General features: G+C 49.0%; 1 protein-coding gene across 2 annotated transcripts in view; it reads left to right on the top strand.

Moving 5' to 3' along the window:
* Nucleotides 1–272: 272 nt before the first annotated feature.
* Nucleotides 273–24,081, top strand: part of RBM19 (RNA binding motif protein 19) — a 142,895-nt gene continuing 119,086 nt past the window's right edge. For both annotated transcript variants that reach the window (XM_015152890.3, XM_077953224.1), the window contains exons 1-13: nucleotides 273–409; nucleotides 4,169–4,351; nucleotides 6,367–6,486; nucleotides 6,642–6,680; nucleotides 7,200–7,392; nucleotides 8,577–8,845; nucleotides 11,415–11,495; nucleotides 14,036–14,114; nucleotides 16,450–16,521; nucleotides 17,544–17,747; nucleotides 19,020–19,150; nucleotides 20,065–20,186; nucleotides 20,609–20,705. In XM_015152890.3, the coding sequence (XP_015008376.3) occupies nucleotides 374–409; nucleotides 4,169–4,351; nucleotides 6,367–6,486; nucleotides 6,642–6,680; nucleotides 7,200–7,392; nucleotides 8,577–8,845; nucleotides 11,415–11,495; nucleotides 14,036–14,114; nucleotides 16,450–16,521; nucleotides 17,544–17,747; nucleotides 19,020–19,150; nucleotides 20,065–20,186; nucleotides 20,609–20,705 (1,626 nt within the window). In that variant the 5' untranslated portion in view covers nucleotides 273–373. The remainder of the gene's footprint in view (nucleotides 410–4,168; nucleotides 4,352–6,366; nucleotides 6,487–6,641; nucleotides 6,681–7,199; nucleotides 7,393–8,576; nucleotides 8,846–11,414; nucleotides 11,496–14,035; nucleotides 14,115–16,449; nucleotides 16,522–17,543; nucleotides 17,748–19,019; nucleotides 19,151–20,064; nucleotides 20,187–20,608; nucleotides 20,706–24,081) is intronic.

Raw genomic sequence — 24,081 nt, 5'->3', positions numbered from 1 at the left:
AAAATAAAGTAGGAAAACGGCGAGAACGCGACTGCCCTGTTGGCGCGACCCTTAACACCAAGCGGACCCAGCGCACGTTAGGGACCGGCACCCCCTGCTGCCTTCGCCGCTGCATTGGCATCTCCAGAATCCGCCCAAAACCCTGCGCCTGCGCAAAATGCAAGCGCCCGGGCCCACCCCTTGTAGGGTGTGACTTCCCTGAGTGGCTTTGATTTAGCCACGCCTACTTCCGGACAGATCAGGCAGAGGTCTCAGCCACATGACTGTGTTCCGGGTCGGCAAAGATGGCGGCGCCCAGGGCGGTAGCGTGAAAGTTGTTGGTGGAAGACGCTGTCCAGTTGTGTTGGAATCAAAACAGCGGGGACTCTGCGCCATGTCGCGATTGATCGTGAAGAATCTCCCGAATGGGGTGAGTGCAGAGGCAGGAGTTGGGAATCTGAAATGAGACCAGCCGGGAGCTGTGAGGTAGGGAGGAGATGCCTGGAGGTAATGGAAGATTTTTTGCTCTGGGGCAGGACTCCGGGCCAATTCCGAACTCAAAAAGGGCGGGATCCTGGGCTTATCCCCATTTGATCCCGGGGAAAGAGGAATAGTGACTGCTTACGGTTTCACAACCGGTTGTTTGGTACCTGACTCCTAACCCAACTCTTCCCGGGGAGGTGACAACTCCCACCTTGTGGCGAATGCCCTGCTCCCACAACCTCTTTCATTCCATCACTGTGTTTTAGTTGTTGACCTGGGATATTGTCCAACACTGTATTTATATTCCTCTCCCAGTCTGGAGACTGTTGGGGAAGACATGGGGAATATTAATCTGCGGACCTGCGTTCCAATTCCCACTCCCATCCTTAGGGCAAGTAGGAATACGGAGTGGGTAAAAGGCTTTACAGCATTTATCTAGTAAGTGGGGAGTGGTGACCCAGCCATAATTTTTTGTTTCGCTAGAGCCCAGCACAGAACTCGACACATGGTAGGCAAAATAGGTGAATGTACGTAATACTAGATGATTAGATGCGGTGGGCTCGAATGGATCATCCTTTTCTCTCTTTGTCGCGTTTTTTTTTTTTTTTTTTTTTAATGGATTACTGATCCATCCATCAGGTTAGACAGTGTCTCTTGATGCCTCGCTTTGTGGGATGAGGATTTTTAGCTGCACTTCCTTTCCCTCCCAAATTCAGCTTTGTTGTGCTTCACTGTGTAGTTGATTCTCTTATCATTGTTTGTCTTATATCCTTTTTTTTCTCTCTCTCTCTCGCATGTTTTTGTTTTGTTTTGTTTTTTGTTTTGTTTTGTTTTGTTTTGAAATGGAGTCTGGCCCTGTCGCCCAGGCTGGAGTGCGGTGGCGCAATCTCGGCAGTCTCCAGTCACTGCAACCTGTCCCTCCTGGGTTCAAGTGATTCTCCTGCCTCAGCCTCCCAAGTAGCTGGGACTACAGGCACGCGACACTACGCCTAACTAATTTTTGTATTTTTAGTAGAGACATGGGGTTTTGCCAGGTTGGCCAAACTGGTCTCGAACTCCTGACTTCAGGTGATCCACCGCCTGGGCCTCCCAAAGTGCTGGGATTACAGGCCTAAGCCACTGCGCCTGGCCCCAATTTCTGTTTTAATGTTGTGAGTTTTTTCCTTTCCTTTTTTTTTTTCCCCCTTTGTCAGGTGGGACAAAGGAACTTTGTAACACACGGTTTTCAAAATTCAAGCAGTATAGTAGTGTATATCATGAGTAGCAAAGTCTTTGCTCTGTCCTACCTTCCCTCTCTGTCCAGGAGGAACCATCTTCATTGATTTGTTTTTGGGACTCCTCACATGTATCTCTGTATATTCAAGGAGTGTACCTTCCTCCTTTTGACCTGCCTGCTCCAGTGACTATCTGCTAGCCCTCAACTATGAAAAATAAGGAATTTAGATCATCTGTTCCTCCCTTCCAGTGTCTGTAATATTCTTGTTTTTAATTCTCCTGTCATCATCTCTGAGCAGTATACTTAAAAATATCTATTTTAGCCTGGCTGCACTTCCTTTTCTTCCCAAATTCAGCTTTGTTGCACTTCACAGTGTAGTTGACTCTCTTATTGTTTGCCTTATCTCATGAATGAAAGAATAACAAAAACAAGGGCAGTTGCAGCTGACACTTGGAGAGTTTACTATGTACCAGGCACGGTTCCAGGTGCTTTAGGTAAAGTAACATTTAATCCTCACCTCATCCCTGTGAGGTAAGTTTTATGTTTACGTCCATTTTAAAGGTAAAGAAACCAAGATGCAGAGAGGTACAGGGATTTGCCTGAGCTCACACACTGGTGTAATTTATAGAGCAGGGGTTGAATTGAGCAATCTTTTTCTAGAATTTGCATTCCTCACTGCTACACCTGACTCTCTCTTACCATGATTGCCTGCACTGGTCTTAATTATTTTTCAACAAATATTTAGTAGTGAGTACTTGTGATATTGCCGACACTTTAGATAGAGGTGGATAAGCCTGGGTCCTTATTTTTAATGGAACTTGCAGGCTAGCAGAAAAGAGAGGCACCAGATCATTATGCTGCAAGGTGCCTCACTGAAATATGAACAGGGTGCTATGGGAGCACAGTGAGGGTTGGTTATCTCGTCCACCTAAGGCATCTAAGAAAGACCTCTTGGAATAGATGTTTGAACTGAGAATGAGGAGTTAGCCAGGGCCTGTCTTGGGAAATGTAACCCAGAGGGGACAACAAAAGTAAAACCTCAGAGGTGAGAAGGCTGTGAGGAGTTTGGCAAACGTAGTGCTGAAGCGGTTAGTCGGGGCAGATCTTGAAGAATTGCATGTTTTTCTTTAGATGCTTGTCCTTGAGACTTTGGTGCCAGAAAGTCACCAAAAGGTTTTTGACAAAGGAATGATGGATTCAGACTTGAGCCTGGTCTCTCCCAGGCACTGAGGACTTGAATTCACTGTCTTCTATATTTCTGAATTGAGTCACAAACCTTGATTCTGTAGGCCTTGGGCAGATCATTTATCCCTTATGAGTTTCATTTTCTCCTCTATAAAATGTGGATAAAAATTCCTAACTCACAGTGTGATTGAGATTTTGATGAGATCAGTTAGTAAGAAGCTACCTCAGAAAATGTCATCTTCTAGTTGGACTGCCAAGGCCTCTAGCTTCTTGCATTTTCAAACTTGTTTTGACTGTTTGTGGGCCCTGAATGTCCCCTCAACTCCACTACCACACACACTAATCTCCCAGTATCTGCTTAGAAAACTGAGTTGTGAGGGTAGCCTGGCTGCAGTGAAGATGGTGAGAAGCCAGGAGCCTGTTTTCCATAGGGTGGGGCTTCTTGACCAAATTATAATATTAGTGTGTTAGTTTTTTAATGCAGCTATAGCAAATTCGCACAAACTTACTGGCTTAAACAATCCAAATTTGTTATCTTACAGTTTTGCAAGTCAGAAATCCTAAAATCGAGGCTTTATCAGGGCTGCAGTCCTTCTGGGAAGCTTTATAGGAGCATCTGTCCCTTTGCCTTTTTTCAGCTTCTAGAAGCACCTGCCTTCCTTGGCTCATGGTTATGTACTCCATTTTTGGAGCCATTAGGATAACATCTTCCAATCTTCTCTGTTTCCATCTTCTCTCATCTTCCTGCCTCCCTCTCGTAAGGACCCATGAGGTGACATTGGGCCTGGCTGCATAATCCAGGTCATCTCTCCATCTCCACATCAGTCACACCTGCCAAGTCCCTTTTGCCATGTAAGGTAACATATCCACAGGTTCCAAGGATTAGGATGTGGGCATCTTTTTGTGGGAGGCTTCATTGACAAAGATATATAGAGCTTATCCTGCCTGTTCATTCATTCATTTATTCCGATAAGTATTTATTAGGTGTCTACTATGTAGCAGATGTAATACTACCTCTGTAATTGGTCTTATCCTCATAGGAGCCCCATAGGGTAGGAAGATGTCATCTGCAGCCATTATGAGTCATGATTTCCACATCAGTGAGTGGTTAAGGGACTTTCTCAAGGCCACACTACTCGTGCTAGAGTCACAGCTGGAACCTGTTGTAGCTAGAAAAGCACACTCTGCCCCTCTTCATCTAAGGCCACCCTTAGAGAATCTCATGACCTCAGGTTTCCAGCCCATTTCGTCCCCTTGCTCTGGGGACTTTCCCGTTTGTCTCTCATTCCTCTCCCTCTGTCCTAGATGAAGGAGGAGCGTTTCAGGCAGCTGTTTGCTGCCTTCGGCACGCTGACGGACTGCAGTCTGAAGTTCACCAAAGATGGCAAGTTCCGCAAGTTTGGCTTTATTGGCTTCAAGTCTGAGGAAGAGGCCCAAAAGGCACTGAAGCATTTCAACAAGAGCTTCATCGACACATCCCGGATCACAGTGAGTGGGCGAGAGTCTCACCCTTACCTGCTGTCGAGTGTGATGTTGTTTGATCTTTCACTCAACACTTGAGTTCAAAGACCATCCCTCTTCAGTTTGTGATGTCTTTGGTCTTCTTCCTCACTGATTCACACACTTTTATGTGCATACGAATCACCTGAGAGCTTGTTATAACAGCTTCCTGGGCCCGTCCCCAGAGCATCTGATTCAGTGCATGGAGGCAGGACCCAAGAATTCACACATCCAGCAAGCCCTCAGGTGACACCCATGCTGCTGGTCTGAGGCCCACACCTTGAGAACCACAGCTGTACCTCATCCATTCACTCATGCATTTAGCAAGCACTCAATGATGCTGGGAATTTAGAGAAAAAGGTGACGTCTCAGCCCCTGTCCTCACGGAGCCAGCTGCCTCTGGGCAGGCAGGGGGCTGATAGGTCAGTAGGCTGCTTTGGCTCAGTGACATCAGTGCTATGATGAGGTGAGCCTCAGGGACTGTGGGAGAACAAAGATCTCTAGCCTGACCAGGGAGGAGTCAGGAAAGCTTCCTGCAGGAGGGGGCTCCACTTCAGGTCACTCGTGTATTTAGTGTGACTTCGTAAAAACATCTCTAACGCTTTTTGAGAAGGAAAAAACAGATGATGGACAAATACATGTATGTCTCATGTGATCCCATTTAGACACAATCGTATTCCTCCATACATGTATGATAAATGCATAGAAGGCCATAGGATAGGATTTGTACCAAAATACTAATCATTCCTCTCTATGAGTGATAGGAATTGGAGTACTTTTTTTTTAACTTTCATTGTACTTTTGTATATTATTTGAATTTTGTACCATGAGTACATGTCATTATTATAGAAATAACAAGCCTGTTTTGAAAGTGTGCACAAAAGGGATTGTAACTGGCCAGGTGTGGTGGCTCATGCCTATGCCTGCACTTTGGGAGGCTGAGGTGGGAGGATCACTTGAGGCCAGGAGTTCAAGACCAGCCTGTGCAACATAGCAAGACTGCGTCTTTACAGAAATAAAAAAAATTAGCCGGGCATGGTGACATGTGCCTGCAGTCCTAGGTATTCAGAAGGCTGAGACAAGAGGCTCTCTTGAGCCCAAGAGTTTGAGGCTGCAGTGAGCTATGATCATGCCACTGCAGTCCAGCCTGGTCAATGGAGTGAGAGCCTGTGTCTTAAAAAGGACTGCAACCAGATGGCAGCTCCTTCCCCTAGGGGCAGTGGTTGGTTGACCAGCGTCAGCCTTAACCGTGGCTGGGAGTGGCTGGCAGTGGTGGATGCCTGAATAACTAGCACTCTCAAAGTCCTCTCAGAGGAGTGTATTGGAGGTTTTAGGGCCTGAATGGTGCGTCAGCTCAGACTGGGTCTCCAGTACTCTTCCGTCCCTCCAGTGGTCACCCCACTGTCCCTATCACTCTAGAATTGTTCTCTGGAGCCAGATAAGCTCACTTTATGATAATTAACCTAAGGCAGTGTGGGGTGACCCTGGTAGCCACTGCCCCACATTGCCCTGCCCAGAGCCTGATTGAGTTTTTGGCCCAGGTCATCTCGCCACCCTGTAGAGTGGATGGTTAAGAACTCAGGTTCCAGAGCCCAGAGACCCCCTGAGTACCAGTCTTCACTGTATCACTTACTGCCTGGGTAACCCAGAGCAATTGACTTCTTGGTGCTTCAGTTTCTTGATCTGAATTATAGAAAGTCGTAGCTGTCACTGATGTGAGAGGCTCAGTGTATCAGTACTTGCAGAGCACTTTAGACAGTACCTGGTATGTGGAATTCCTCAGTAAGTGGCAGCTATTACCATTACAGTATTACAGACTCATACTGATAGGCTGTTAAAGTATTACATTCTAGACTTGAAGAAGAAAGCCCAGGCTAAGGGGCGATGTGTAATCTACTTCAGCAAACTCAGCTAGGCAGTGGCAGTTGTCTAAAATGCCCGAGCTCCCAGGTGCCGAAGGGCAGCACCTAACACCTGGGTGCCGTGGCTCTTTTCCCACACAGGTGGAGTTCTGCAAGTCATTTGGGGACCCGGCCAAACCCAGAGCCTGGAGCAAACATGCCCAGAAACCAAGCCAGCCCAAGCAGCCTCCAAAAGACTCTACTACTCCAGAAATTAAGAAAGTATGTAAAGGGTCACTCTGGCCTCTGTCCCCAGTGCCAGCAGGGTAGTCACTCCCTTTTGGTTCCCGAAGATGGGCCCTCCCAAGTCAATGCAGTTCTGTTTCCCAGCTCTCTTCATCTGTGTGACCCTCACTCTCTGTGCCTTCTGTTTTCAGGACGAGAAGAAGAAAAAGGTGGCAGGTCAACTGGAGAAGGTGAGTCTGTCCTGTTGCCCAAGAGGGAGGGAGGGTGGGCAGCAGGTGGAAGAGGGTGGAGACTGGAGAGGGTAGAGGCTGGGAGAGGGTGGAGGCTGAAGAGGGTGAAGAGGAAGGAGGCTACAGAGGGTGGAGGCTGGAGAGGGCGGAAGCTGGGAGAGGGAGGAGTCTGGGAAAGGGAAGAGACTGGAGAGGGAGGAGGCTGGAGAGGGTGGAGGCTGGGAGAGGGAAGAGGCTGGAGAGGATGGAGGCTGGCCCTGGGAAGCAGAGAGCTGTGCCTCTGGTCTCGCCTGGCCTTGTCTTCATGTCCTCTTAGTTTTGTCTGGTGAGAAGTCAACTCTGCCTTCCTCAGAACTGACCCAGCTGAACCTCGGGGTCCTCTAGAGAATGGGGGAAATGAGCTTGAGGGATCTTCTCACCCTCCTAAGAGTCAGAAAGATCAAGCCCCACCTGAGCCTTCTCTGCCTCTTCCTCTCCGTTTTTCCCGTGTCCCTGCTGCCCGGGTTCTGGTGCCACCAGCTGAAGGAGGACACAGAGTTCCAGGAGTTTCTGTCAGTTCATCAGAGGCGGGCGCAGGCAGCCACTTGGGCGAACGATGGCCTGGATGCTGAGCCCTCGAAAGGGAAGAGCAAGCCGGCCAGCGACTACCTGAACTTCGACTCCGATTCTGGGCAGGAGAGTGAGGAGGAGGGAGCCGGGGAGGACCTGGAAGGTGAGGGCATGGGGACTGTGTGCTCCATGTGCACGGACCTGTGCTTGCCATTGGGCTCATCGGCACTGGGGGCCCCTCTGTACCAGACTCTAGGAGTCAGGTGAGCCCTTGAGCTCTCCAGTGGGGGTGATGATCCCTCTGCAGGTGCGTCTGCCTTCACTGATCCTACTTGGGTATTCAGTCAGTCAGTCAATCACTCAACAAATATTTCTTGAGCACCTACTATCTGCCAGGCATACTTCAGGCATTGGGACCATGTTGATAAGCAAAAGACAGAAGGGTCTGTTCCCCCATGGAGCTGTGATTATGGTTGTGGAGAGGAACAATAAGCAGATAAGTCCACTGTCGGGTATATCAGAGGATGATGAATGCTACAGAGAGAAAGCAGGAAAGGCGGACAGGAGAGTTATCAGGGAAGGCCTCCCTGAGGAGGTAAAGGAGTGAGCCTTTGTCCTCAGAAGGGGTTTGTGGTGTAGGGGGAGGCCTGGTGGGCAAGGGAGCAACTGCAGCACAGGAGAGTACTTGCTCAGTGGAGAGCTGGGAGTGTATTTGGGTCTGAAGGTGAGAGGATGTGCATTTAGTGCAGTTATGCCTGGTAATGTTTCTGTGCTAAGTTCACATCTGAGGAACTCAGGGGACTTAGTGGGACACGGTAGGGGAGGGGAGAAGAAAGGGGTTCCAGGCAGGGGAACAGCAAAGACACAGAGGAAAGGAAAATGCATGGGCTTGAGGGGCTTGATGTAGGTTGGGATGGCTGGAGCAGGAGGAGACAGTGGGAGAAGCCCACGCAGCCGTCCCTGATGAGGAGCTTGAGTTTCACCCTGAGCATCCAGAAACCCCTGGAAGGTGTTAAGCAGAGACTGACCGTCCTGTACCTACTCTGAAAAGTGCCGTGGAGGCTGCCATATAGAGAGAACTGGGGGAGACATGGCTGGCGGCAGGGAGCCAGGAGCTCAGTGTGTGGCACAGAGAATATCAAAGCTGCAGTAGCCCCACCCCATTTGGCACTGCTAATCAGAGGACTTATGGGGGATGCTGGGCACAGGGGCCATGGACACAGTGTGGTGAGGACACCAGGGCGTGCGGCCTCAGGCCTCTCACTAGGAGGACCATCTGCCATTTGCTGCCTCCGAACTCCGGTTTGCTCATAGCTATCACTGATCTCAGCCTCCCTGTCTTTCCAGAAGAGGCAGGCCTCGAACTGAAGGCAGCTGTGCAGAAGGAGCTGTCAGACATGGATTACCTGAAATCCAAGATGGTGAAGGCCGGGTCATCCTCTTCCTCGGAAGAAGAGGAAAGTGAAGATGAAGCCGTGCACTGTGATGAAGGGAGTGAGGCCGAGGAAGAGGCTTTCTCCGCCACCCCAATCCTGCAGGAAAGAGACGGCAAGGGTGCAGGCCAAGAGCAAGGGATGCCAGCTGGGAAAAAGAGACCGCCGGAGGCCAGAGCTGAGGTGCGTGTGTATCCCGCAGATGCCAAGGGAGGAGGTCCGCTCTCCTGCTTGCCCATGGTCCCCACAGCTCCTCTGTTAGGAGAGTGGAATGTTGGGGAAAGACGCAGCTCTGCAGTCCAAAGGCTTCCCGATCTTGGCCCTGCCACTTGCTCGCCGTGTGTCCTTTCTGCATTTCTTTTCTGTTTTTATTTTTATTTTATTTTATTTTGTTGAGACAGAGTCTCCCTCTGTCGCCCGGGCTGGAGTGTGGTGGTGCGATCTCAGCTCACTGCAACCTGCGCTTCCTGGGTTCAAGTGATTCTCCTGCCTCAGCCTCCCGAGTAGCTGTGATTATAGTCATGCACTACCACACCCAGCTAATTTTTTGTATTTTTAGTCAAGATGGGGTTTTGCCATGTCAGCCAGGCTGGTCTCAAACTCCTGACCTCAAGTGATCCACTCACCTTAACCTCCCAAAGTGCTGGGATTACAGGCATGAACCACTGCACCCAGCCTCTGCATTTATTTTCTGTTGCTAACCTGGAGAGGTCACCTGCCTTCCAGAAATTGCCTATAAGTAGGGTAACAAATTATTATGCGCACTAAGTTAAAAGTGAGATGCTAGTCCAATGGGGTGCCAGGCTGTGGATGTAGTTACTGCAGGTCTAATGACTACAGATACAGTGACCAGCTATCCTGGGCAAACTGGAGCAGCCCGGTCAACACACCCACATCCCACCAATGGGGCGGGAGTGAGCTGAGTGATGGCTCTGAGCCTTTATCCTTTGTATTTAGTAACAACACAGGCAGAGGGGTGCAGAGCAGTCATCAGCAATAATAGGGAGGATCAACTGAGCCTGCGCTACACACTAGGCACCATGCCTGCCATGCCGTTGCATTTCATTATGATCTTGAGGGCAGGTATTGCTCTTGTTCCATTTTACAGATGAGGAAACTGAGGCCTGGAGAAGGAAAGTGCCTCAGCCAAGGTCATGGCTGGGAAGTGGTGGGTTCAGGACTTAGCCCCAGGTCTTTGGGGTCTGAAGTCAAGATCATAAACGTGGGCGCTTCCCTGGAAGTCAGCCAGCTCGTCTCCGACCTGGGAGTCCTCTCTGCATCAGAGACAGAGCAGTTTGACATGTTGTCCAGGTCCCTGTTCCCTCTTTCTGTGAAGTATCACTTCTCTCCCTGCCTAGCCCTGTATTTTCTTTTTTTTTTTTTTCCTCTTTGTTTAAGACAGTCTTGCTCTGTCACCCAGGCTGGAGTGCGATGGTGCAGTCTCAGCTCACTGCAGCCTCGGCCTCCCGGGTTCAAGTGATTCTTATGCCTCAGCCTCCTGAGTAGCTGGGATTACAGGCACATGCCACCACGCCCAGCTAATTTTTGTATTTTTAGTAGAGATAGAGTTTCACCATATTAGCCGGGCTGATCTCGAGCTCCTGGCCTCAAGTAATCAACCCACCTCAGCCTCCCAAATTGCTGGGATTACAGGCGTGAGCCACTGCACCTGGCCCCAGCCCTGTATTTTCAAATGAGATGAAAGCAGGCTTCATCCTCCTCTTTTGTTTCCTCTTTTCCCTTTCTTCCTCCCTCCTTTCATTTTCTGCCTCTTCTAATTATGCACCCTGTCCTTTTTTTTTCCCCCAAAATTGTATATTTCAGAGAGGTAGTAGAGTGTGGGGAAGTTAGAATTATGAGTTCAAATCCTAGCTCCATCATTTAGTAGCTGTTGGTCCTTAGGTGAGATACTTTACTTCCTTCAGCCTCTTAATTTTCATCTACAAAAAGACACTCATGGTAGCACTGCTCCCTGCCTCTGGTTTCTGACCCTGTGGCTAAGTATATGCTGGAATTCTGGAATCTTCAGATTTTAGGAAGAGAACCCTCTGGAATGAAGTACCCCCAGCAGGGCTCACTCCCCTCTGCCTACCTTGTTACTAAATACAGGATAAAAGGCAGCACCCCATTGTCTTTTTCTGCAATGCATAGACAAGACTGCTTGCGCTGCGTGAATCAGCATAAGCTATAAATGGGCCCACATCCACTCACGGCAGGCTTTGCTGGGAAGTGCATTTGAGTCGGGGCAGGTTTTGTTGCCATAAAAGTTACTAGAAACTTAGGTTTTTCAGAGCTGTTTGTATTCCAGAATTGCGGGGAAAAGACATCCGGAACCCATAATCCCCATTGGATTGTTGTAAAGATTTAGTAGATCACTGGCATCTGTAAAGTGCTTGACTCAGTGTCTGGCACTGATAAGCCCTGCATAGTGGTACTGACAGCCCTGTTCTTCAGGGCTCCTTCCCATTCTCACCCTGCCCCTCCCTGTGGCCCCAGGGCTCCTGTCCAAGTGCCCATAGCTTGCCAGGCTCTGGTTCCAGCCCTCATCTCAGGGGCACATGGAGACTTGGCATCACCTAGCCCCACCTCTGGCCAGACTCCATGCACGGTAGACATGGATTCTTCCCAGCGTTCCCCAGTTCTCCCTAACAGCAGGCACCTTCTCTGGCACTGAAATGTCCCAGTGTGCCACCTCCTGCAGCTGTATGAAGGGTTAATGTGGCCACTTCTGTTTGTTTTTCTGATCACTCAGACAGAGAAACCAGCAAACCAGAAGGAACCCACCACCTGCCACACCGTGAAGCTGCGGGGGGCCCCGTTCAATGTCACAGAGGTATGTGCTGACTGAGGACAAGGGTCGGGAGCCTGTGGGAGCAGAAGACGAGGGTGGGAAGGCCAGGAGCCTTTGGTGCATGGGGGCGTTAGAGTCCGTTGAGGACATGAGCTGGAAGGAACTGGGGCCAAAAAGGCTGAGAAATAAGATCTCTGGCTTGTCAGGGTCAGGAAACAGGGATGGCTACACCAAGACAAAGGAGGTCTGGTTTCACTCACTGGTACCCATACCAGGGTGGACACACTCTGTTAAAGAAAAGCGTGGGGGTTGGGTCAGCCAGTAAATATTTAAGGCTTCGTGATCAACATGTCTCTGTTGTGACTACTCATGCTGCTCTTATAGCAAGGAAGCGGTCTCAGAATGTAGGTAAAAATAGATAAAACTTTATTTATAAAAACAGGCAGTGGGCCAGATTTGGCCTGTGGACTGTAGTTTGCTGCCTTTGGGTCTGTAACAGCGGAAGAACACTTTTAATTTTCACTTTTCATGAAAGTAATAGAAGTTCAATATAGAAAATTCAAAACTGTGTAGCTAAATAAAACATATTTAAAAATTGCCTCTAAGTAGGATGACTACTAAATTATCATCTACACTAAATTGAGAGTGAGAAGGGTGCTACCCCAACGGGGTGCCAGGCTGTGGATGTAATTACCACAGGTCTAATGACTCCAGATACAGTGACAACTCATCCCAGGCAAACTGGGGCTGTCCGGCCAACACACCTGTGTCCTACCCAGTGACATCCACTGCTACATTTTGGATGTGTCTTCTTAGATGGTTTTTGTTTTGTTTTCCTTTGTTTTTTGTGGTTTTTTTTCTTTTCTTTTTTTTTTTTTTTGTGAGACAGGGTCTTGCTGTGTTGCCCAGGCTGTAGTACAGTAGTGCCATCATCGCTCACTGAAGCCTCTTCTTGGACGTTTTTGTCTTTGTATGTCTAAGAAGCAATCCTTTACTGGGAACTCTTTGGAAACCCCTTTTTCCTCCTCATCACGATATGTCATAGACCTCTTTGAGTATTGAAGATACTCTGTTACAGCAGCAGTTTTTATACTCATGCTCTTCCTTACTCAGGGTAAACTTCTACAGGTTTACTCAGCCCCCTAAATTGGGACATGGGAGTTATATCCAATTTTTTTTTGTTATAATAATTCAGTTCCTTGGGATCAGGGGTGAGCAGACTTCGTCTGTAAAGGCCAGATGGTAAATATTTTAGGCTTTGTAAGCCATTTCATCTCTGTCACATATTCATTGTTTTCTCTTTTTTTGGTAAATAATCCTGTAAGATGTAAAAACCATTTTTAGCTTGCAAGCCAGACAAAAGCAGACCATGGTGGTATTTGGCCCACGGGCCACAGTTTGCTGATCTTTGCTCCAGATAAATATTCTGTGTAGGCGCATGCGTGTACAATTCTAAGGCTTTGGCACAGAGTATCAGTTGCCCTCTGGGAGCATTGCTAGTTGATACTCCCTGTAGCAGAGTCTACAAGTGCCCATTTTCCTGAACCCTGGGTATTATTAATGTTTTATCAGTGATAGGTAAAAATAAAAATTAACATCTCATGTTAATTTATATTTTAAATTACTTATAAGATGGATCATACTCTCTCACATTTGTAGATCGTGTATATCTTGTTATTGTTGTTTTGAGACAGGGTTTCGCTTTTATCTCCCAGGCTGGAGTACAATGGTGCAATATCAGCTCACTGCAACCTCCACCTCCAGGGTTCAAGTGATTCTCCTGCCGCAGCCTCCCGGGTAGCTGGGATTACAGGCACACGTCACCATGCCTAGCTAATTTTTGTATTTTTAGTTAGAGACAGGGTTTCACCATGTTGGCCAGGCTGGTCTCAAACAGCTGACCTCAGGTGATCCTCCCACCTTGGGCTCCCAAAGTGCTGGTATTACAGGCGTGAGCCACCCCACCTGGCCAATATATCTTCTCTTTTGGAAAGTGCCCGTTCATGTCTTTTGCCCTTTTTTCTCTTGAAATCTTTTTTTGTTCTAGTACTCTATGTTTATAAATTTCCAAATTACAACTTATCAAACTTCAGAGTAGCAAGCATTTAGGTTTTATTAAAGTCACTGAGTTGTCTTGTAATTTTGTCAGAATTCTTTCAGTACCAACCATTCTGAAAATCACATGCTTTAATTAACAAAGCAAAAACCACGAGGTGGCTGCTTGCAAAACTAATACACAAAAACCAAATACTCAAGCTTACCGAGAAGTGAAAAAAGCCAGATTTAATCCCAAGTATATAAAATTATCTATGGGAGAAACAATGCCTTAAAATGCTGATAGTGACATCGCTATTTTAATGCTGATAGTGACACTGCTATTTTATATTTATATTACTCATTTCTTCAATTTTCTTTTTCAAATTTTTTCCAAGGTAATTGGAGAAGAGATATGTATAAGGAAAGAGAAAAAGTAAAGAATGAAACACTTTGTAATCCTTTCTGATTCAGAAATTTGCCCCATGTCTTTTCGTTGGGTTGTATTTTTATTATGTGGTTGGTAAGGGGAAAAAAATTTCTTACAGAAAAATGTTACGGAATTCCTGGCACCCCTGAAACCAGTGGCCATTCGAATTGTGAGAAACGCTCATGGGAATAAAACAGGTAAGATCTGGGATGTTTCCGGGTGGGAAAGGGGGCAGACAGTGAAGATGGAAGGTTGGGGTAGTTGAATAAGGGAGAATTTTTAAGGGCACCCGTTTTTCTTCCTATTTGTGGTCCTCAGTCATGTGGATGTGGTCAGCCTGGGCAGGTCAAAGCTGCATCTCTTGCCCCAGCCTTTGGAGGCCTGGTGTATAGGGATGGAGTTTTCACCTGTGCTTTTCATCCTTCCCTTCCTCATGTTAGCCTTTGCCTATCCCAGTGGGCTCACCTATTGCACTGAAACAAATGCCATCAGGTGCTGGGGTTTGCTGGGCTAAGTCCACAGGCAGCTCTGCCGGTGCACAGGGCTCTGAGTTGCTGAGCCTATGTGGTGTTGCCCCGTGCCACCCTCCCCGCAGGTTTACACTCTGGGCAACCAGGCACCTCCTTTGGCTTCAGAGCCCTGGGTTCCGGCGTCCCTGAGATGAGCAGTGTGGCTGGAAGGCAGAGTGTCTGAGCTCAGGAAGGTGGGCACCGCCTGTGCCTACTCCTCCTTGCTGGCCAGACCAGGGCACTGCGGGAGATTCAGCAGCAGACTTGCTGCCTCTCAAGAGAACCACGCTGAGGCCCTCTAGCTGCAGGGAGGCTGGAGGCTGGAAGCCGCTGGATGTGTACTCTGTCTTTGGCAAGAAGACACTGGCCTGGGCAAAGCAGTTGAGATCTGCCTAGGCTGACACCTGGGGAAGAAAGTGTGCTTGAGGGATGGTCTCCTCACTGTCACGTTTCTGCGTTTCTTCCCCAACTCTCCTCTTATCAGGAAAGTCCCGCTTACCCGGCCGACCATTCAGCCACCCATCCTTCTCCCTGCAGACTGATTCCAGGGCAGGGTGAGGTCAGGGGAAAGGGCTCTGCCTAGGTGCAGATCTCGGGTAGGAGCCCTATGACCTTGGACAAGGGACTTAGCCTCAGTTTTTTTTGTTTGTTTGTTTGTTTTCTGTGCAGTCAGGTAAACCTGTCCCACCAAGTTGCGTGAATGGTTCTGTGTACAGCATTTAGTGCCGTGCTAAGCCCCTGTTGCACACTCAGTGAAAGCTGCTGTTAATATTCATGGTGGTGGTGGTGATGGTGGTGGTACCCTTGCTTTTATGGCACGTCAGAGAACAGAGAGGGAGCAGGAAGAAGCATATCTGAGTTGTCGGGGTCAAGAGAAAACCATATTGGAGGCCCTGGAGTTGGAGGGAGCTGGGATCCAAGCATGAAATGTTGAAAAGCAGCAGAATGTCCCCTGCAGGAGAGCTGGGGAGGAGGCAGGCTGGGCCTCTTAAGCTTCAGGGGCCTCATTAAAGACTGTGTGAGTCTCAGCTACTCAGGAATCTGAAGTGGGAAGATTACTTGAGCCTAGGAGTTCAAATCCAGCCTGGACAACATAGCAAGACCCAATCTCAAAAAGAAAAAGATTGTGGGCTTCAGTCAGGATGCAGGGGCCCCTGGGAGCTTAGAGCAGGGGAGGGCAGTGATCAGATTTAGGATGGTCCCTGGCTGGTGAAGAATGGGTCCTGGAGCCAGGCGTTTGCCATCCTCTAAGGGAGGATCAGTGGTGATGGGGCCCAGGGTGTGGCCATGGAGAGGAGGAGGGAGAAGGATGGACGATGTTTATAGGGATGGATGAGGTGCCTGGATATAAGAAAGGAGGACACAGAGGAGTCACCGAAAGCATCTAAACAGACTTGTGATTAAAGGCAGAAAACCCAAGGGCTTTGGACCAAGTAATAGACATTGCCAGCTGTTAGCTGGGTGCCCCGGGAGGATTTCCTTAATGCCCCAGAAAAGCAGGGGAATGGTCCTCATCTTGTTGCCTCATGGGGTTGAGGCCCAAAGAGGTCAGGAAGCGGAGCCTCTTGTGCTAGAGGAAAGACTCCCCCATTTGCTTGTTTTTTTGTGCAAGTCAAGGCCTCAGGCGCCCAGGAGCAGAGTGGGTGTGGAGACGGTGCTTCCAGCACCTAGATGGGTCCTCATGCTTCAGCCACAGGCCCTTCTCCAGAGAATGGCTTGGAGCAGGTGCCAGTCAGGGGTGGGGGGAGGCTTGGAGGGAGACAGAAATGCCTCCTGGGCTTCCGACTCCTGGCATTCAGCATCTTCATCCACAACACCAGGCTGGGGTCTGGATGCTCCCTGCAGAGGGAAATTGGTCTGTGGGTGGGAGAGAGAGAGGGAGACCCTTTGTATTTTGGAGATTTGGCAAAAGTATAGGTTTCTCCCTCACTTTCTGCTCCTAGCACAGTAGGGGTATTCCTCTGGGTACCCACAAATGTCTGCAAGGCCTGCAAATTTTACCTCTGTCATTGTCCTCTGTCAGGATACATCTTTGTGGATTTCAGCAATGAAGAGGAAGTTAAGCAAGCTCTAAAATGCAACCGGGAGTACATGGGTAAGGAAGCCCTGGCCACGTGCCGTCTTTGTGTTACAGGATTTCTTCGTTCCTTCATTTCCTTTACACGTTCTTGTTGAGTACTGACTCTCTGCAGACACTGTTCTAGGCACTGGGGACACAGCAGGGAGCAAACAGACCCAAATCCCTGCCCTTCCGGAGCTGACAGAGAGTAAACTGACTTAGCAGGGAGAGACAGGTAGTTAAATGTGTGATCCATGCTACAGGAAAGCACACAGGAGGCACGGGTCCTGGGGAAGGCAGGGATTTGAGGAGGCTTGGCTTTAAACAGGGTCCTGTCTGCTTTGGCCTCACCGAGGGGCGACATTGGTACACAAACCTGCAGTTGAGGAGGCAGGCTCTGGCTCTACAGGCAGGATGTTCAGTAGAGGGAACAGCACCTGCAAATTCCCTAGAGTTGGGAGGTCTTTGGAACAATACCCAGGGATGTAATCTTTGACCAATCCCTGGGCAAGACAAGTGATTTGAATCCAGCCGTCAACCCCAGTGAAGACTTGAGTTGTGTTAGAGAAGATGGAGGGCCTTGGGAATCTCGTTAGCAAGTCAGGAGGTGGGTATTTATTGAACAGCTAGTAGTGCCTGTGCAGGATACAGTGATAATAGTACCCTAATCAGGCACACGGGCTGTGCATGTAAATAAATCATCAGCAGGTAAGTACCCAGGGCTGGGCTGTCACCTAAGACCTTTCCCAAGGCAGAACAACAAGCAGTGCCAGAGAATACAGCCCGGAGTTTAGAGACTGCATCGCTGTGGTCTGGGATAACTCAGGCAGGCTCCCTCCAGGGCTGAAGCTGAACTGGCAGGGTGAGTGAGATTTGGGTTCAGGCCTGGGGTTGGCTTACGCTGCCACCCCAGGTGACAGGGCAGGTGTTGGGTGCTGTCATCTGCCACATTGATTGTGTTTTCTGGAAGGCAGCAGAGAAGAGTTTGGAGTCACCAGCAGGGAGTCGCTGGCAAGTTCCAGGCCTGCCCCTGGAGCCCTGACTCCTCTTCATTGCAGGCGGGCGCTACATCGAGGTGTTCAGGGAAAAGAACGTCCCCACCACCAATGTTGCGCCAAAGAATACCACCAAATCCTGGCAAGGCCGGATGCTCGGGGAGAACGAAGAGGAGGAGGACCTGGCCGAGTCCGGAAGGCTCTTTGTACGGAACCTGCCCTACACCAGCACCGAGGAGGACCTGGAGAAGCTCTTCTCCAAATACGGTAGGGGCGAGGCCCCTGGGCTGTGGATAGCCCAGCGGCTGTGGGAACCAGGCTCTGACTCTGACATCCTGGGTTCAAGTCCCAGTGTGCACACGACTCCACATCTCTTGCCTCAGTTTTCTCTTCTGTAAAATGGGACCAAGTACCCCTGAGCTGCTGTGAGGATTCAGTGACATGATGAATGCAGGGATTTGCAGGACAGGAAGTAAAAGGTATTAATAGCATCTCTGGCATCTTTTGCTGTCTGAGCTCTCTAACTTCTCCAAATTCAGAATTGAAGCGATTTGGATGACTTTTTTGAGATTCTCGCTTGCTGTCCAAACTCTTGCCACTCAGTATTGGAATTGAGTAACTGTACAGGTTTCGCCTGACGAGTATACCTACATGGCGTTCCTCCGTATCTGAATTCTTCATTATGTAAAGTCCTCTTATCCAAGCTGAGCACCAAATAGATTTGACAGTGTCAAGGTTAGTGGTGTTGTTGCTGTTATTTCTCAGACCATGGGCTTGAGGGCCCATAGTCCAGCTTGGTGACAATAGGCTGTGTGTGTTTGTAGAGTTACCATTGTTGAAGGGCAGGAAGGGAGGGTTCAGGATGAGGGGAGGTCTTGATACCTTTGAGATCCCAGCGGTGTCTCCCCATGTCTATTCAGAGGCCAGCTGTAGGTTGTGGAGGATCGGAGCTGTAGGTTGAACACCTGATGTAGGCCCCGTTGTCAGGGTAAGGATGCCCTGAGTAGGGCCTGCCATCAGGAAAACTGATCTGACCTCCAAGGCTGGGGCCTGCCCCCAGTGGAACTGTGTGTTGCATTCACTGATCTGCTCACCAGATCCTTCACACAGGCTGGCATCCCGGCTTACACTGCATGGCTGGGCTGAGTGGGCATTCTTTGATATACCCCAAACGTCTATTTGGGAAGGAAAGACCCAGAGAGGGGACGCGGTCACACCCTGGGGTCCAGAGTGGAAAGCACTGCAGAAAGGGTGTGCTTTAATTTGAGCATGATGCTAATATCATCATAGAAGACGCTTCTTTGGCACTAACTCTAGCAAGCACTGTTTAGTGCACTATGCACGCATTAACACATTTAGTTGTTGCAGCTGCCCATGAACTAGGTACCGTTGTGCCGTTATACAGATGAAAAGACTGAGGCATGGGGAGGCTCAGTGATTTGCTCAAGGCAGGCTACATGTGTAGTAGGTGAGAACCACGTTCTTCCCTGGGGCTGAGTGGCCTGGCCCACCAGAGACCGACACTTCTCCTGTCCTCAGGTCCCCTGTCTGAGCTCCACTACCCCATCGACAGCCTGACCAAGAAACCCAAGGGTTTTGCATTCGTCACCTTCATGTTCCCTGAGCATGCTGTAAAGGCCTACTCGGAGGTGGACGGGCAGGTATTCCAGGTGAGGCCCCTCCTGGCCTGGCCGGGAGGCTGCGGGACTCATGTGGTCAGGAAAGGCTGTGTGTGTGTGTGTGTGTGTCTCTGTGTATATGTGGACACAAGCATCTACTTTGTGGGCTCATGTGGTCAGGAAAGGCTGTGTATGTGTGTCTGTGTGTGTTTGTGGACACAGGCGTCCACTTTGTGGGCCTAAGAAAACGTGCAGTGGCATGCTAAGTCACCGCCAAGCCACTAGAAGGTAAGAAATCGCATGAGGGCAGGGTCTGATCTGTTCTGGTCACTGATCTGTGGCACCTACACTTGTGTCTGGCACATAGCAGGCACTGAAAAATTATTCCTTGAATGGATGAATTTGCTCTCCATTTCTATAGATCCCATCTTGGAAGAGGAGTAAGAAGAAAGGAATTTTTACAGAGGCATATTAAAATGGCCACAGTGGAATATAAGAAACTTCTCTTTTCCCAGTGTTACCAAGTCATCTACTTAGCATACATCCTCAAGCCCCAGGCTACCTCATCCTCACCCGTTTTCCTTTGCTCGTTCATTCATTTATTCATGATTTCTTGACCCCCTTGTTGCCATCGGGCCAGACCTGGCCCCCCGGCGTGAAGCTCACATTCTCACTCACCGGTGCAGGGACAGGATGCGATGCAGGCTTGAGGGGCGGGGAGAGGGCTGCGGGTGCGGGTTATACACTGATCGAAGTTTCCTGTGTGTAGCTGTGTCAGGTGGCCTCCTTACAACGTCGAGTCCCTGTGTCAGGTGGGAAGAGAGTGGTTACGTACCTGACCTCTCTCCCGCCGTCTGATCAGTGCCGGGTCCGCCTTACTCGTGGCAGAAGCCAACATCCTTCACCAGGAAGCACGGCTTAAAGGCAGGGTTTCTGTTTACTCCCTTCCTGTCATCCCCGTCCAGGGCAGGATGCTCCACGTGTTACCATCCACCATCAAGAAGGAAGCCAGCGAGGACGCCAGTGCCCTGGGATCGTCATCCTACAAGAAAAAGAAGGAGGCCCAGGACAAAGCCACCAGCACCAGGTCCTCAGTGTCCCTGAAGCTGCTGAGCCCCAACCCCGACCGTCTACCATCCTCACCCTGTGCTTTCTAAGCTGCCTGGGTCTTCTGACTCCTGATGAGTTTAGTTCATACCTTACCAAGCTTCAGTTTTCTCATCTGTAAAATCGGAGAATGATAGTAGTGCCTTACTTTTGTGGTGCTGTAAGGTTTCAATGAGTGAATGTATGTGAAGTTCTTAGTCCCTGACACAGATGAAGCACTGCTAGGGATGGTCCCTGTCATCGGGTTGTCTTCAGGCCCTGTATATGTAGCCCATGATAGGGAAATTGGAGAAACGTAGAAAGGCAGGCCTAGGAGCCCATTTCTTACAGGATTCATGTCTGAGAGCAAGTTCCCCTCCTCCAGCTTGGTCTGATCTCCCTGTTCTGCCTCCTGCCTCTTAGCTCTCACAACTGGAACACATTATTCATGGGGCCGAATGCCGTGGCTGATGCCATCGCACAGAAGTACAATGCCACCAAGAGTCAAGTTTTTGACCACGTGAGTAAAGCCGACCAATCCTCTCTGGGATCTGGGCCAAACTGAAGGGGAGAAAGAACAGGAGGCACGTTGTGCTGCTGTCAGCTGTGAGGCTGGGGCCTCCAGGGCTTTCCTCTTGGGCCTTCCCAGAGGTCTCTGGAATGGAAGGTGCTCTCCCAGCCGTCCCTTTGGAAACATCCCCAGCCAGCCTCTAGCCCTGGCTTCTCATGCCCTTGTGTGGAGCCACCCCAGAGAATGTGATTGACAGTAGTGTTGACAGGTGACATTCCTGAGCCTTCCACTGGGCCACAAGCATTAGTGCATGGTACTTCTCACAATGGCCATGTGAAGTAGGGGTTCTTGTATCCCACTGTGCAGATGAAGAAATCAAGACCCAGGGACACAATAACTTGTCCAAGGTCACAGACTTGCAAAGAGGTGGAGGTGGGAGGACACCAGGTCTGGCCAGCTCCGGTGCCTTGGCTCTGAACCGTGTCTCACGATTTCCGCAGCCCAGGCAGCCCAGGTCTCTGAAGCCAGGGGAGGGGTCACTGGGTTCCGTTCCTCTTTCTCTCCCGAGTCTAGCCTTATTCCTTCTGAATTCTCCATCCATCCTGCTCCTCCACATCACATAGCTTTAAAAATCAACATGATGTTTTGATAGACATATAGATAGCGAAATACTTACCATAAGCTAGCCAATTAACATTTCCATTGTCTCACACTTGCCCTTTCTGTGTGTGTGGCAAAAAACACCTAAAATCTACTACAAAAGATTTTGCTAGAAGCAGAAATCTCCAGTGTTAACTCTAGTCCTCATGTTGTGTGTTTATATTAGATCTCTAGACTTATGCTGCTGACATATCTGCTCTTTTTGCTTTGGATCCTATATGTGCTTTGTACCTTCTATAAAAGGATACTTTTTAAAAGGTATATTCAAGTAGGTGTGTGTGTGTGTATATATACATCTATATATATATATATATACACATACACATTCTTATACACATATTTGTAATTTTTTTTTTATTTTTTTGAGACAAGTTGCTGTCACCCAGGCTGGAGTGCAGTGACATGACCATAGCTCATAGCTCACTGTAGCCTCCCAAATTCTTGGCTCAACCAATCCTCCCACCTCACTCTCCCGAGTGGCTAGGACTACAGATGCATGCCATCATGCCTAATTTATTTTTATTTTTGCAGCGATAGGGTCTCACTATGTTGCCCAGGCTGGTCTCAAACTTCTAGGCTCAAGTGATCATCCCACCTTGGCCTCCCAAAGTGTTGGGATTATAGGCAGGAGTCATATAAAGTATATTTTTATGTATATATAAAAATATATATATCAGTACAAAGTATACTTTATCTAAAGTACTTTGCAGAAAGCCTGAAAATACCCTGTTCTTTGTATATTTTGTATCCTCATACCTTCTTTTAAAATGCATGCATCTGGGCTGGGCACAGTGGCTCACACCTATAATTCCAGCACTTTGGAAGGCTGAGGCAGGCGGATCACTAGAGGTCAGGAGTTCAAGACCAGCCTGACTAGCATGGAGAAACCCCATCTCTACTAAAAATACAAAAATTAGCCTTGTGTGGTGGCACATGCCTGTAATCCCAGCTATTTGGGAGGCTGAGGCAAGAGAATCACTTGAACCCAGGAGGCAGGTTGCAATGAGTCGAGATCATGCCACTGCGCTCCAGCCCAGGCAACAGAGCAAGACTGTCTCAAAAAACAAACAAACAAAAAAACATGCATCTGGAGTTAGAGGCAGCTGAGTTCTTCCCAGGCAAACCTGGGAGTGTTTTTCATCAGATTAACAAAGGACATGGGTGGATTTGGCTCATAAGCTCCTTGCCCATTGCTGTCTACCAGGTACTGAAGGTCGGGGCTGTCCATTAGGGAATGTGAGCCACATGTGCAGTTGGAAATCATCTAGTGGCCACGTGTTTAAAAGGCTAAATGAAACAGGCAAAATTAATATTAATAATATATTTGATGTAACTCGGTTTATCCAAGATATTTTTGTTTGTTTGTTTGTTTCCGAGACAGAGTTTTGCTCTTGTTGCCCAGGCTGGAGTGCAACAGCATGATCTTGGCTCACCGAAACCTCTGCCTCTTGGGTTCAAGCAATTCTCCAGCCTCAGCCTCCCGAGTAGCTGGGATTGCAGGCATGCACTAATTTTGTATTTAGTATTTTTGTATTTTTAGTAGAGACAGGGTTTCTCCATGTTGGTCAGGCTGGTCTCGAACTCCCGACCTCAGGTGATCTATCTGCCTCAGCCTCCCAAAGTGCTGGAATTACAGGCCTGAGCCACTGTGTCGTCCAAAATATTATAATTTCAACATATGCACAATGTTAAAAAAAATTATAAGCTATTATAGTCTTTTTTTCCTCACGGAATTCCGTGTGTGTTTTCCACGGAGAGCACTTTGGATGCATCGCATTGCATTTCACAGAATGAGTGACTCTGAGGAGCTTGTGGCACTGTGTTGGATGGCACAGCTTTAGACCCAGGCCAGCTGGGGGCCTGCAGCCGCTTCATATCCCCCGAATACTCTGAGTTCTGGGAATGCAGCAACCCCCCAAAGAGGAGCAGTGAGGTTCCTGTGGTGCCTTCTGGTGAGCGAGAAGACACTGACACATTACCAGAGGTGCAGTGCAGCAGGCCTGGTAAGGACAGAGAACAGAAAAGCCAAGGGAGGGATGGGGTGTCACCGTGAGGCTGGACTGGTCAGCAACATGACACTTAAGCAGAAACCGAATGGAGCAAGGGAATGTGGGTAAGAGCCTTGGAGGCCAAGGTCAACAACTGCAGGATCCCTGCGGTGGGATGAGCTCAGCATGGGAGTGGCAGCAAAGACCCGTATGATGAGGGGAGGGAGACCCTGCAGGGGGACCCTGGGGTCCCGGATCTACTGTGTGAGACCTGGGAAGCCGGAGCCATTGGGGGCCAAGCACAGTGGCTCACACCTGTAATCCTGGCACTTTGGGAAGCTGAGGCAGGTGGATTGCTTTAAGCCCAGGAGTTCAAGACCAGCCTGGGCAATATGGTGAAACCCCATCCCATCTCTACAAAAAATATGAAAATGAGTTGGGTGTGGTGGCGTGCGTCTGTGGTCCCAGCTACTCAGGAGGCTGAGGTATGAAGATTGCATGAGTCTGGGAGATTGAAGCTGCAGTGAGACATGAACACACCACTGCACTCCAGCCTGGGGGACAGATATGACAGAGTGAGACACTGTTTTTTTTTTTTTTTTTTAAAAAAAAAAAAGGGCACAGAGCCACTGGGGGCATCTGATCAATGTAGGAAGATGAGCAGCATCAGTGGAATCCATTTCCATCCCAGCCTCTTCTGCAGGCTGTTGGGAGATGGGAGGGCCAGCAAGTCACCT

Source organism: Macaca mulatta, chromosome 11 (genome assembly GCF_049350105.2).
Source record: "Macaca mulatta isolate MMU2019108-1 chromosome 11, T2T-MMU8v2.0, whole genome shotgun sequence".
Lineage (NCBI taxonomy): Eukaryota > Metazoa > Chordata > Mammalia > Primates > Cercopithecidae > Macaca > Macaca mulatta.
Note: the sequence above shows the minus strand (reverse complement) of the source record. Positions and strands in the feature narration are given on the sequence as shown.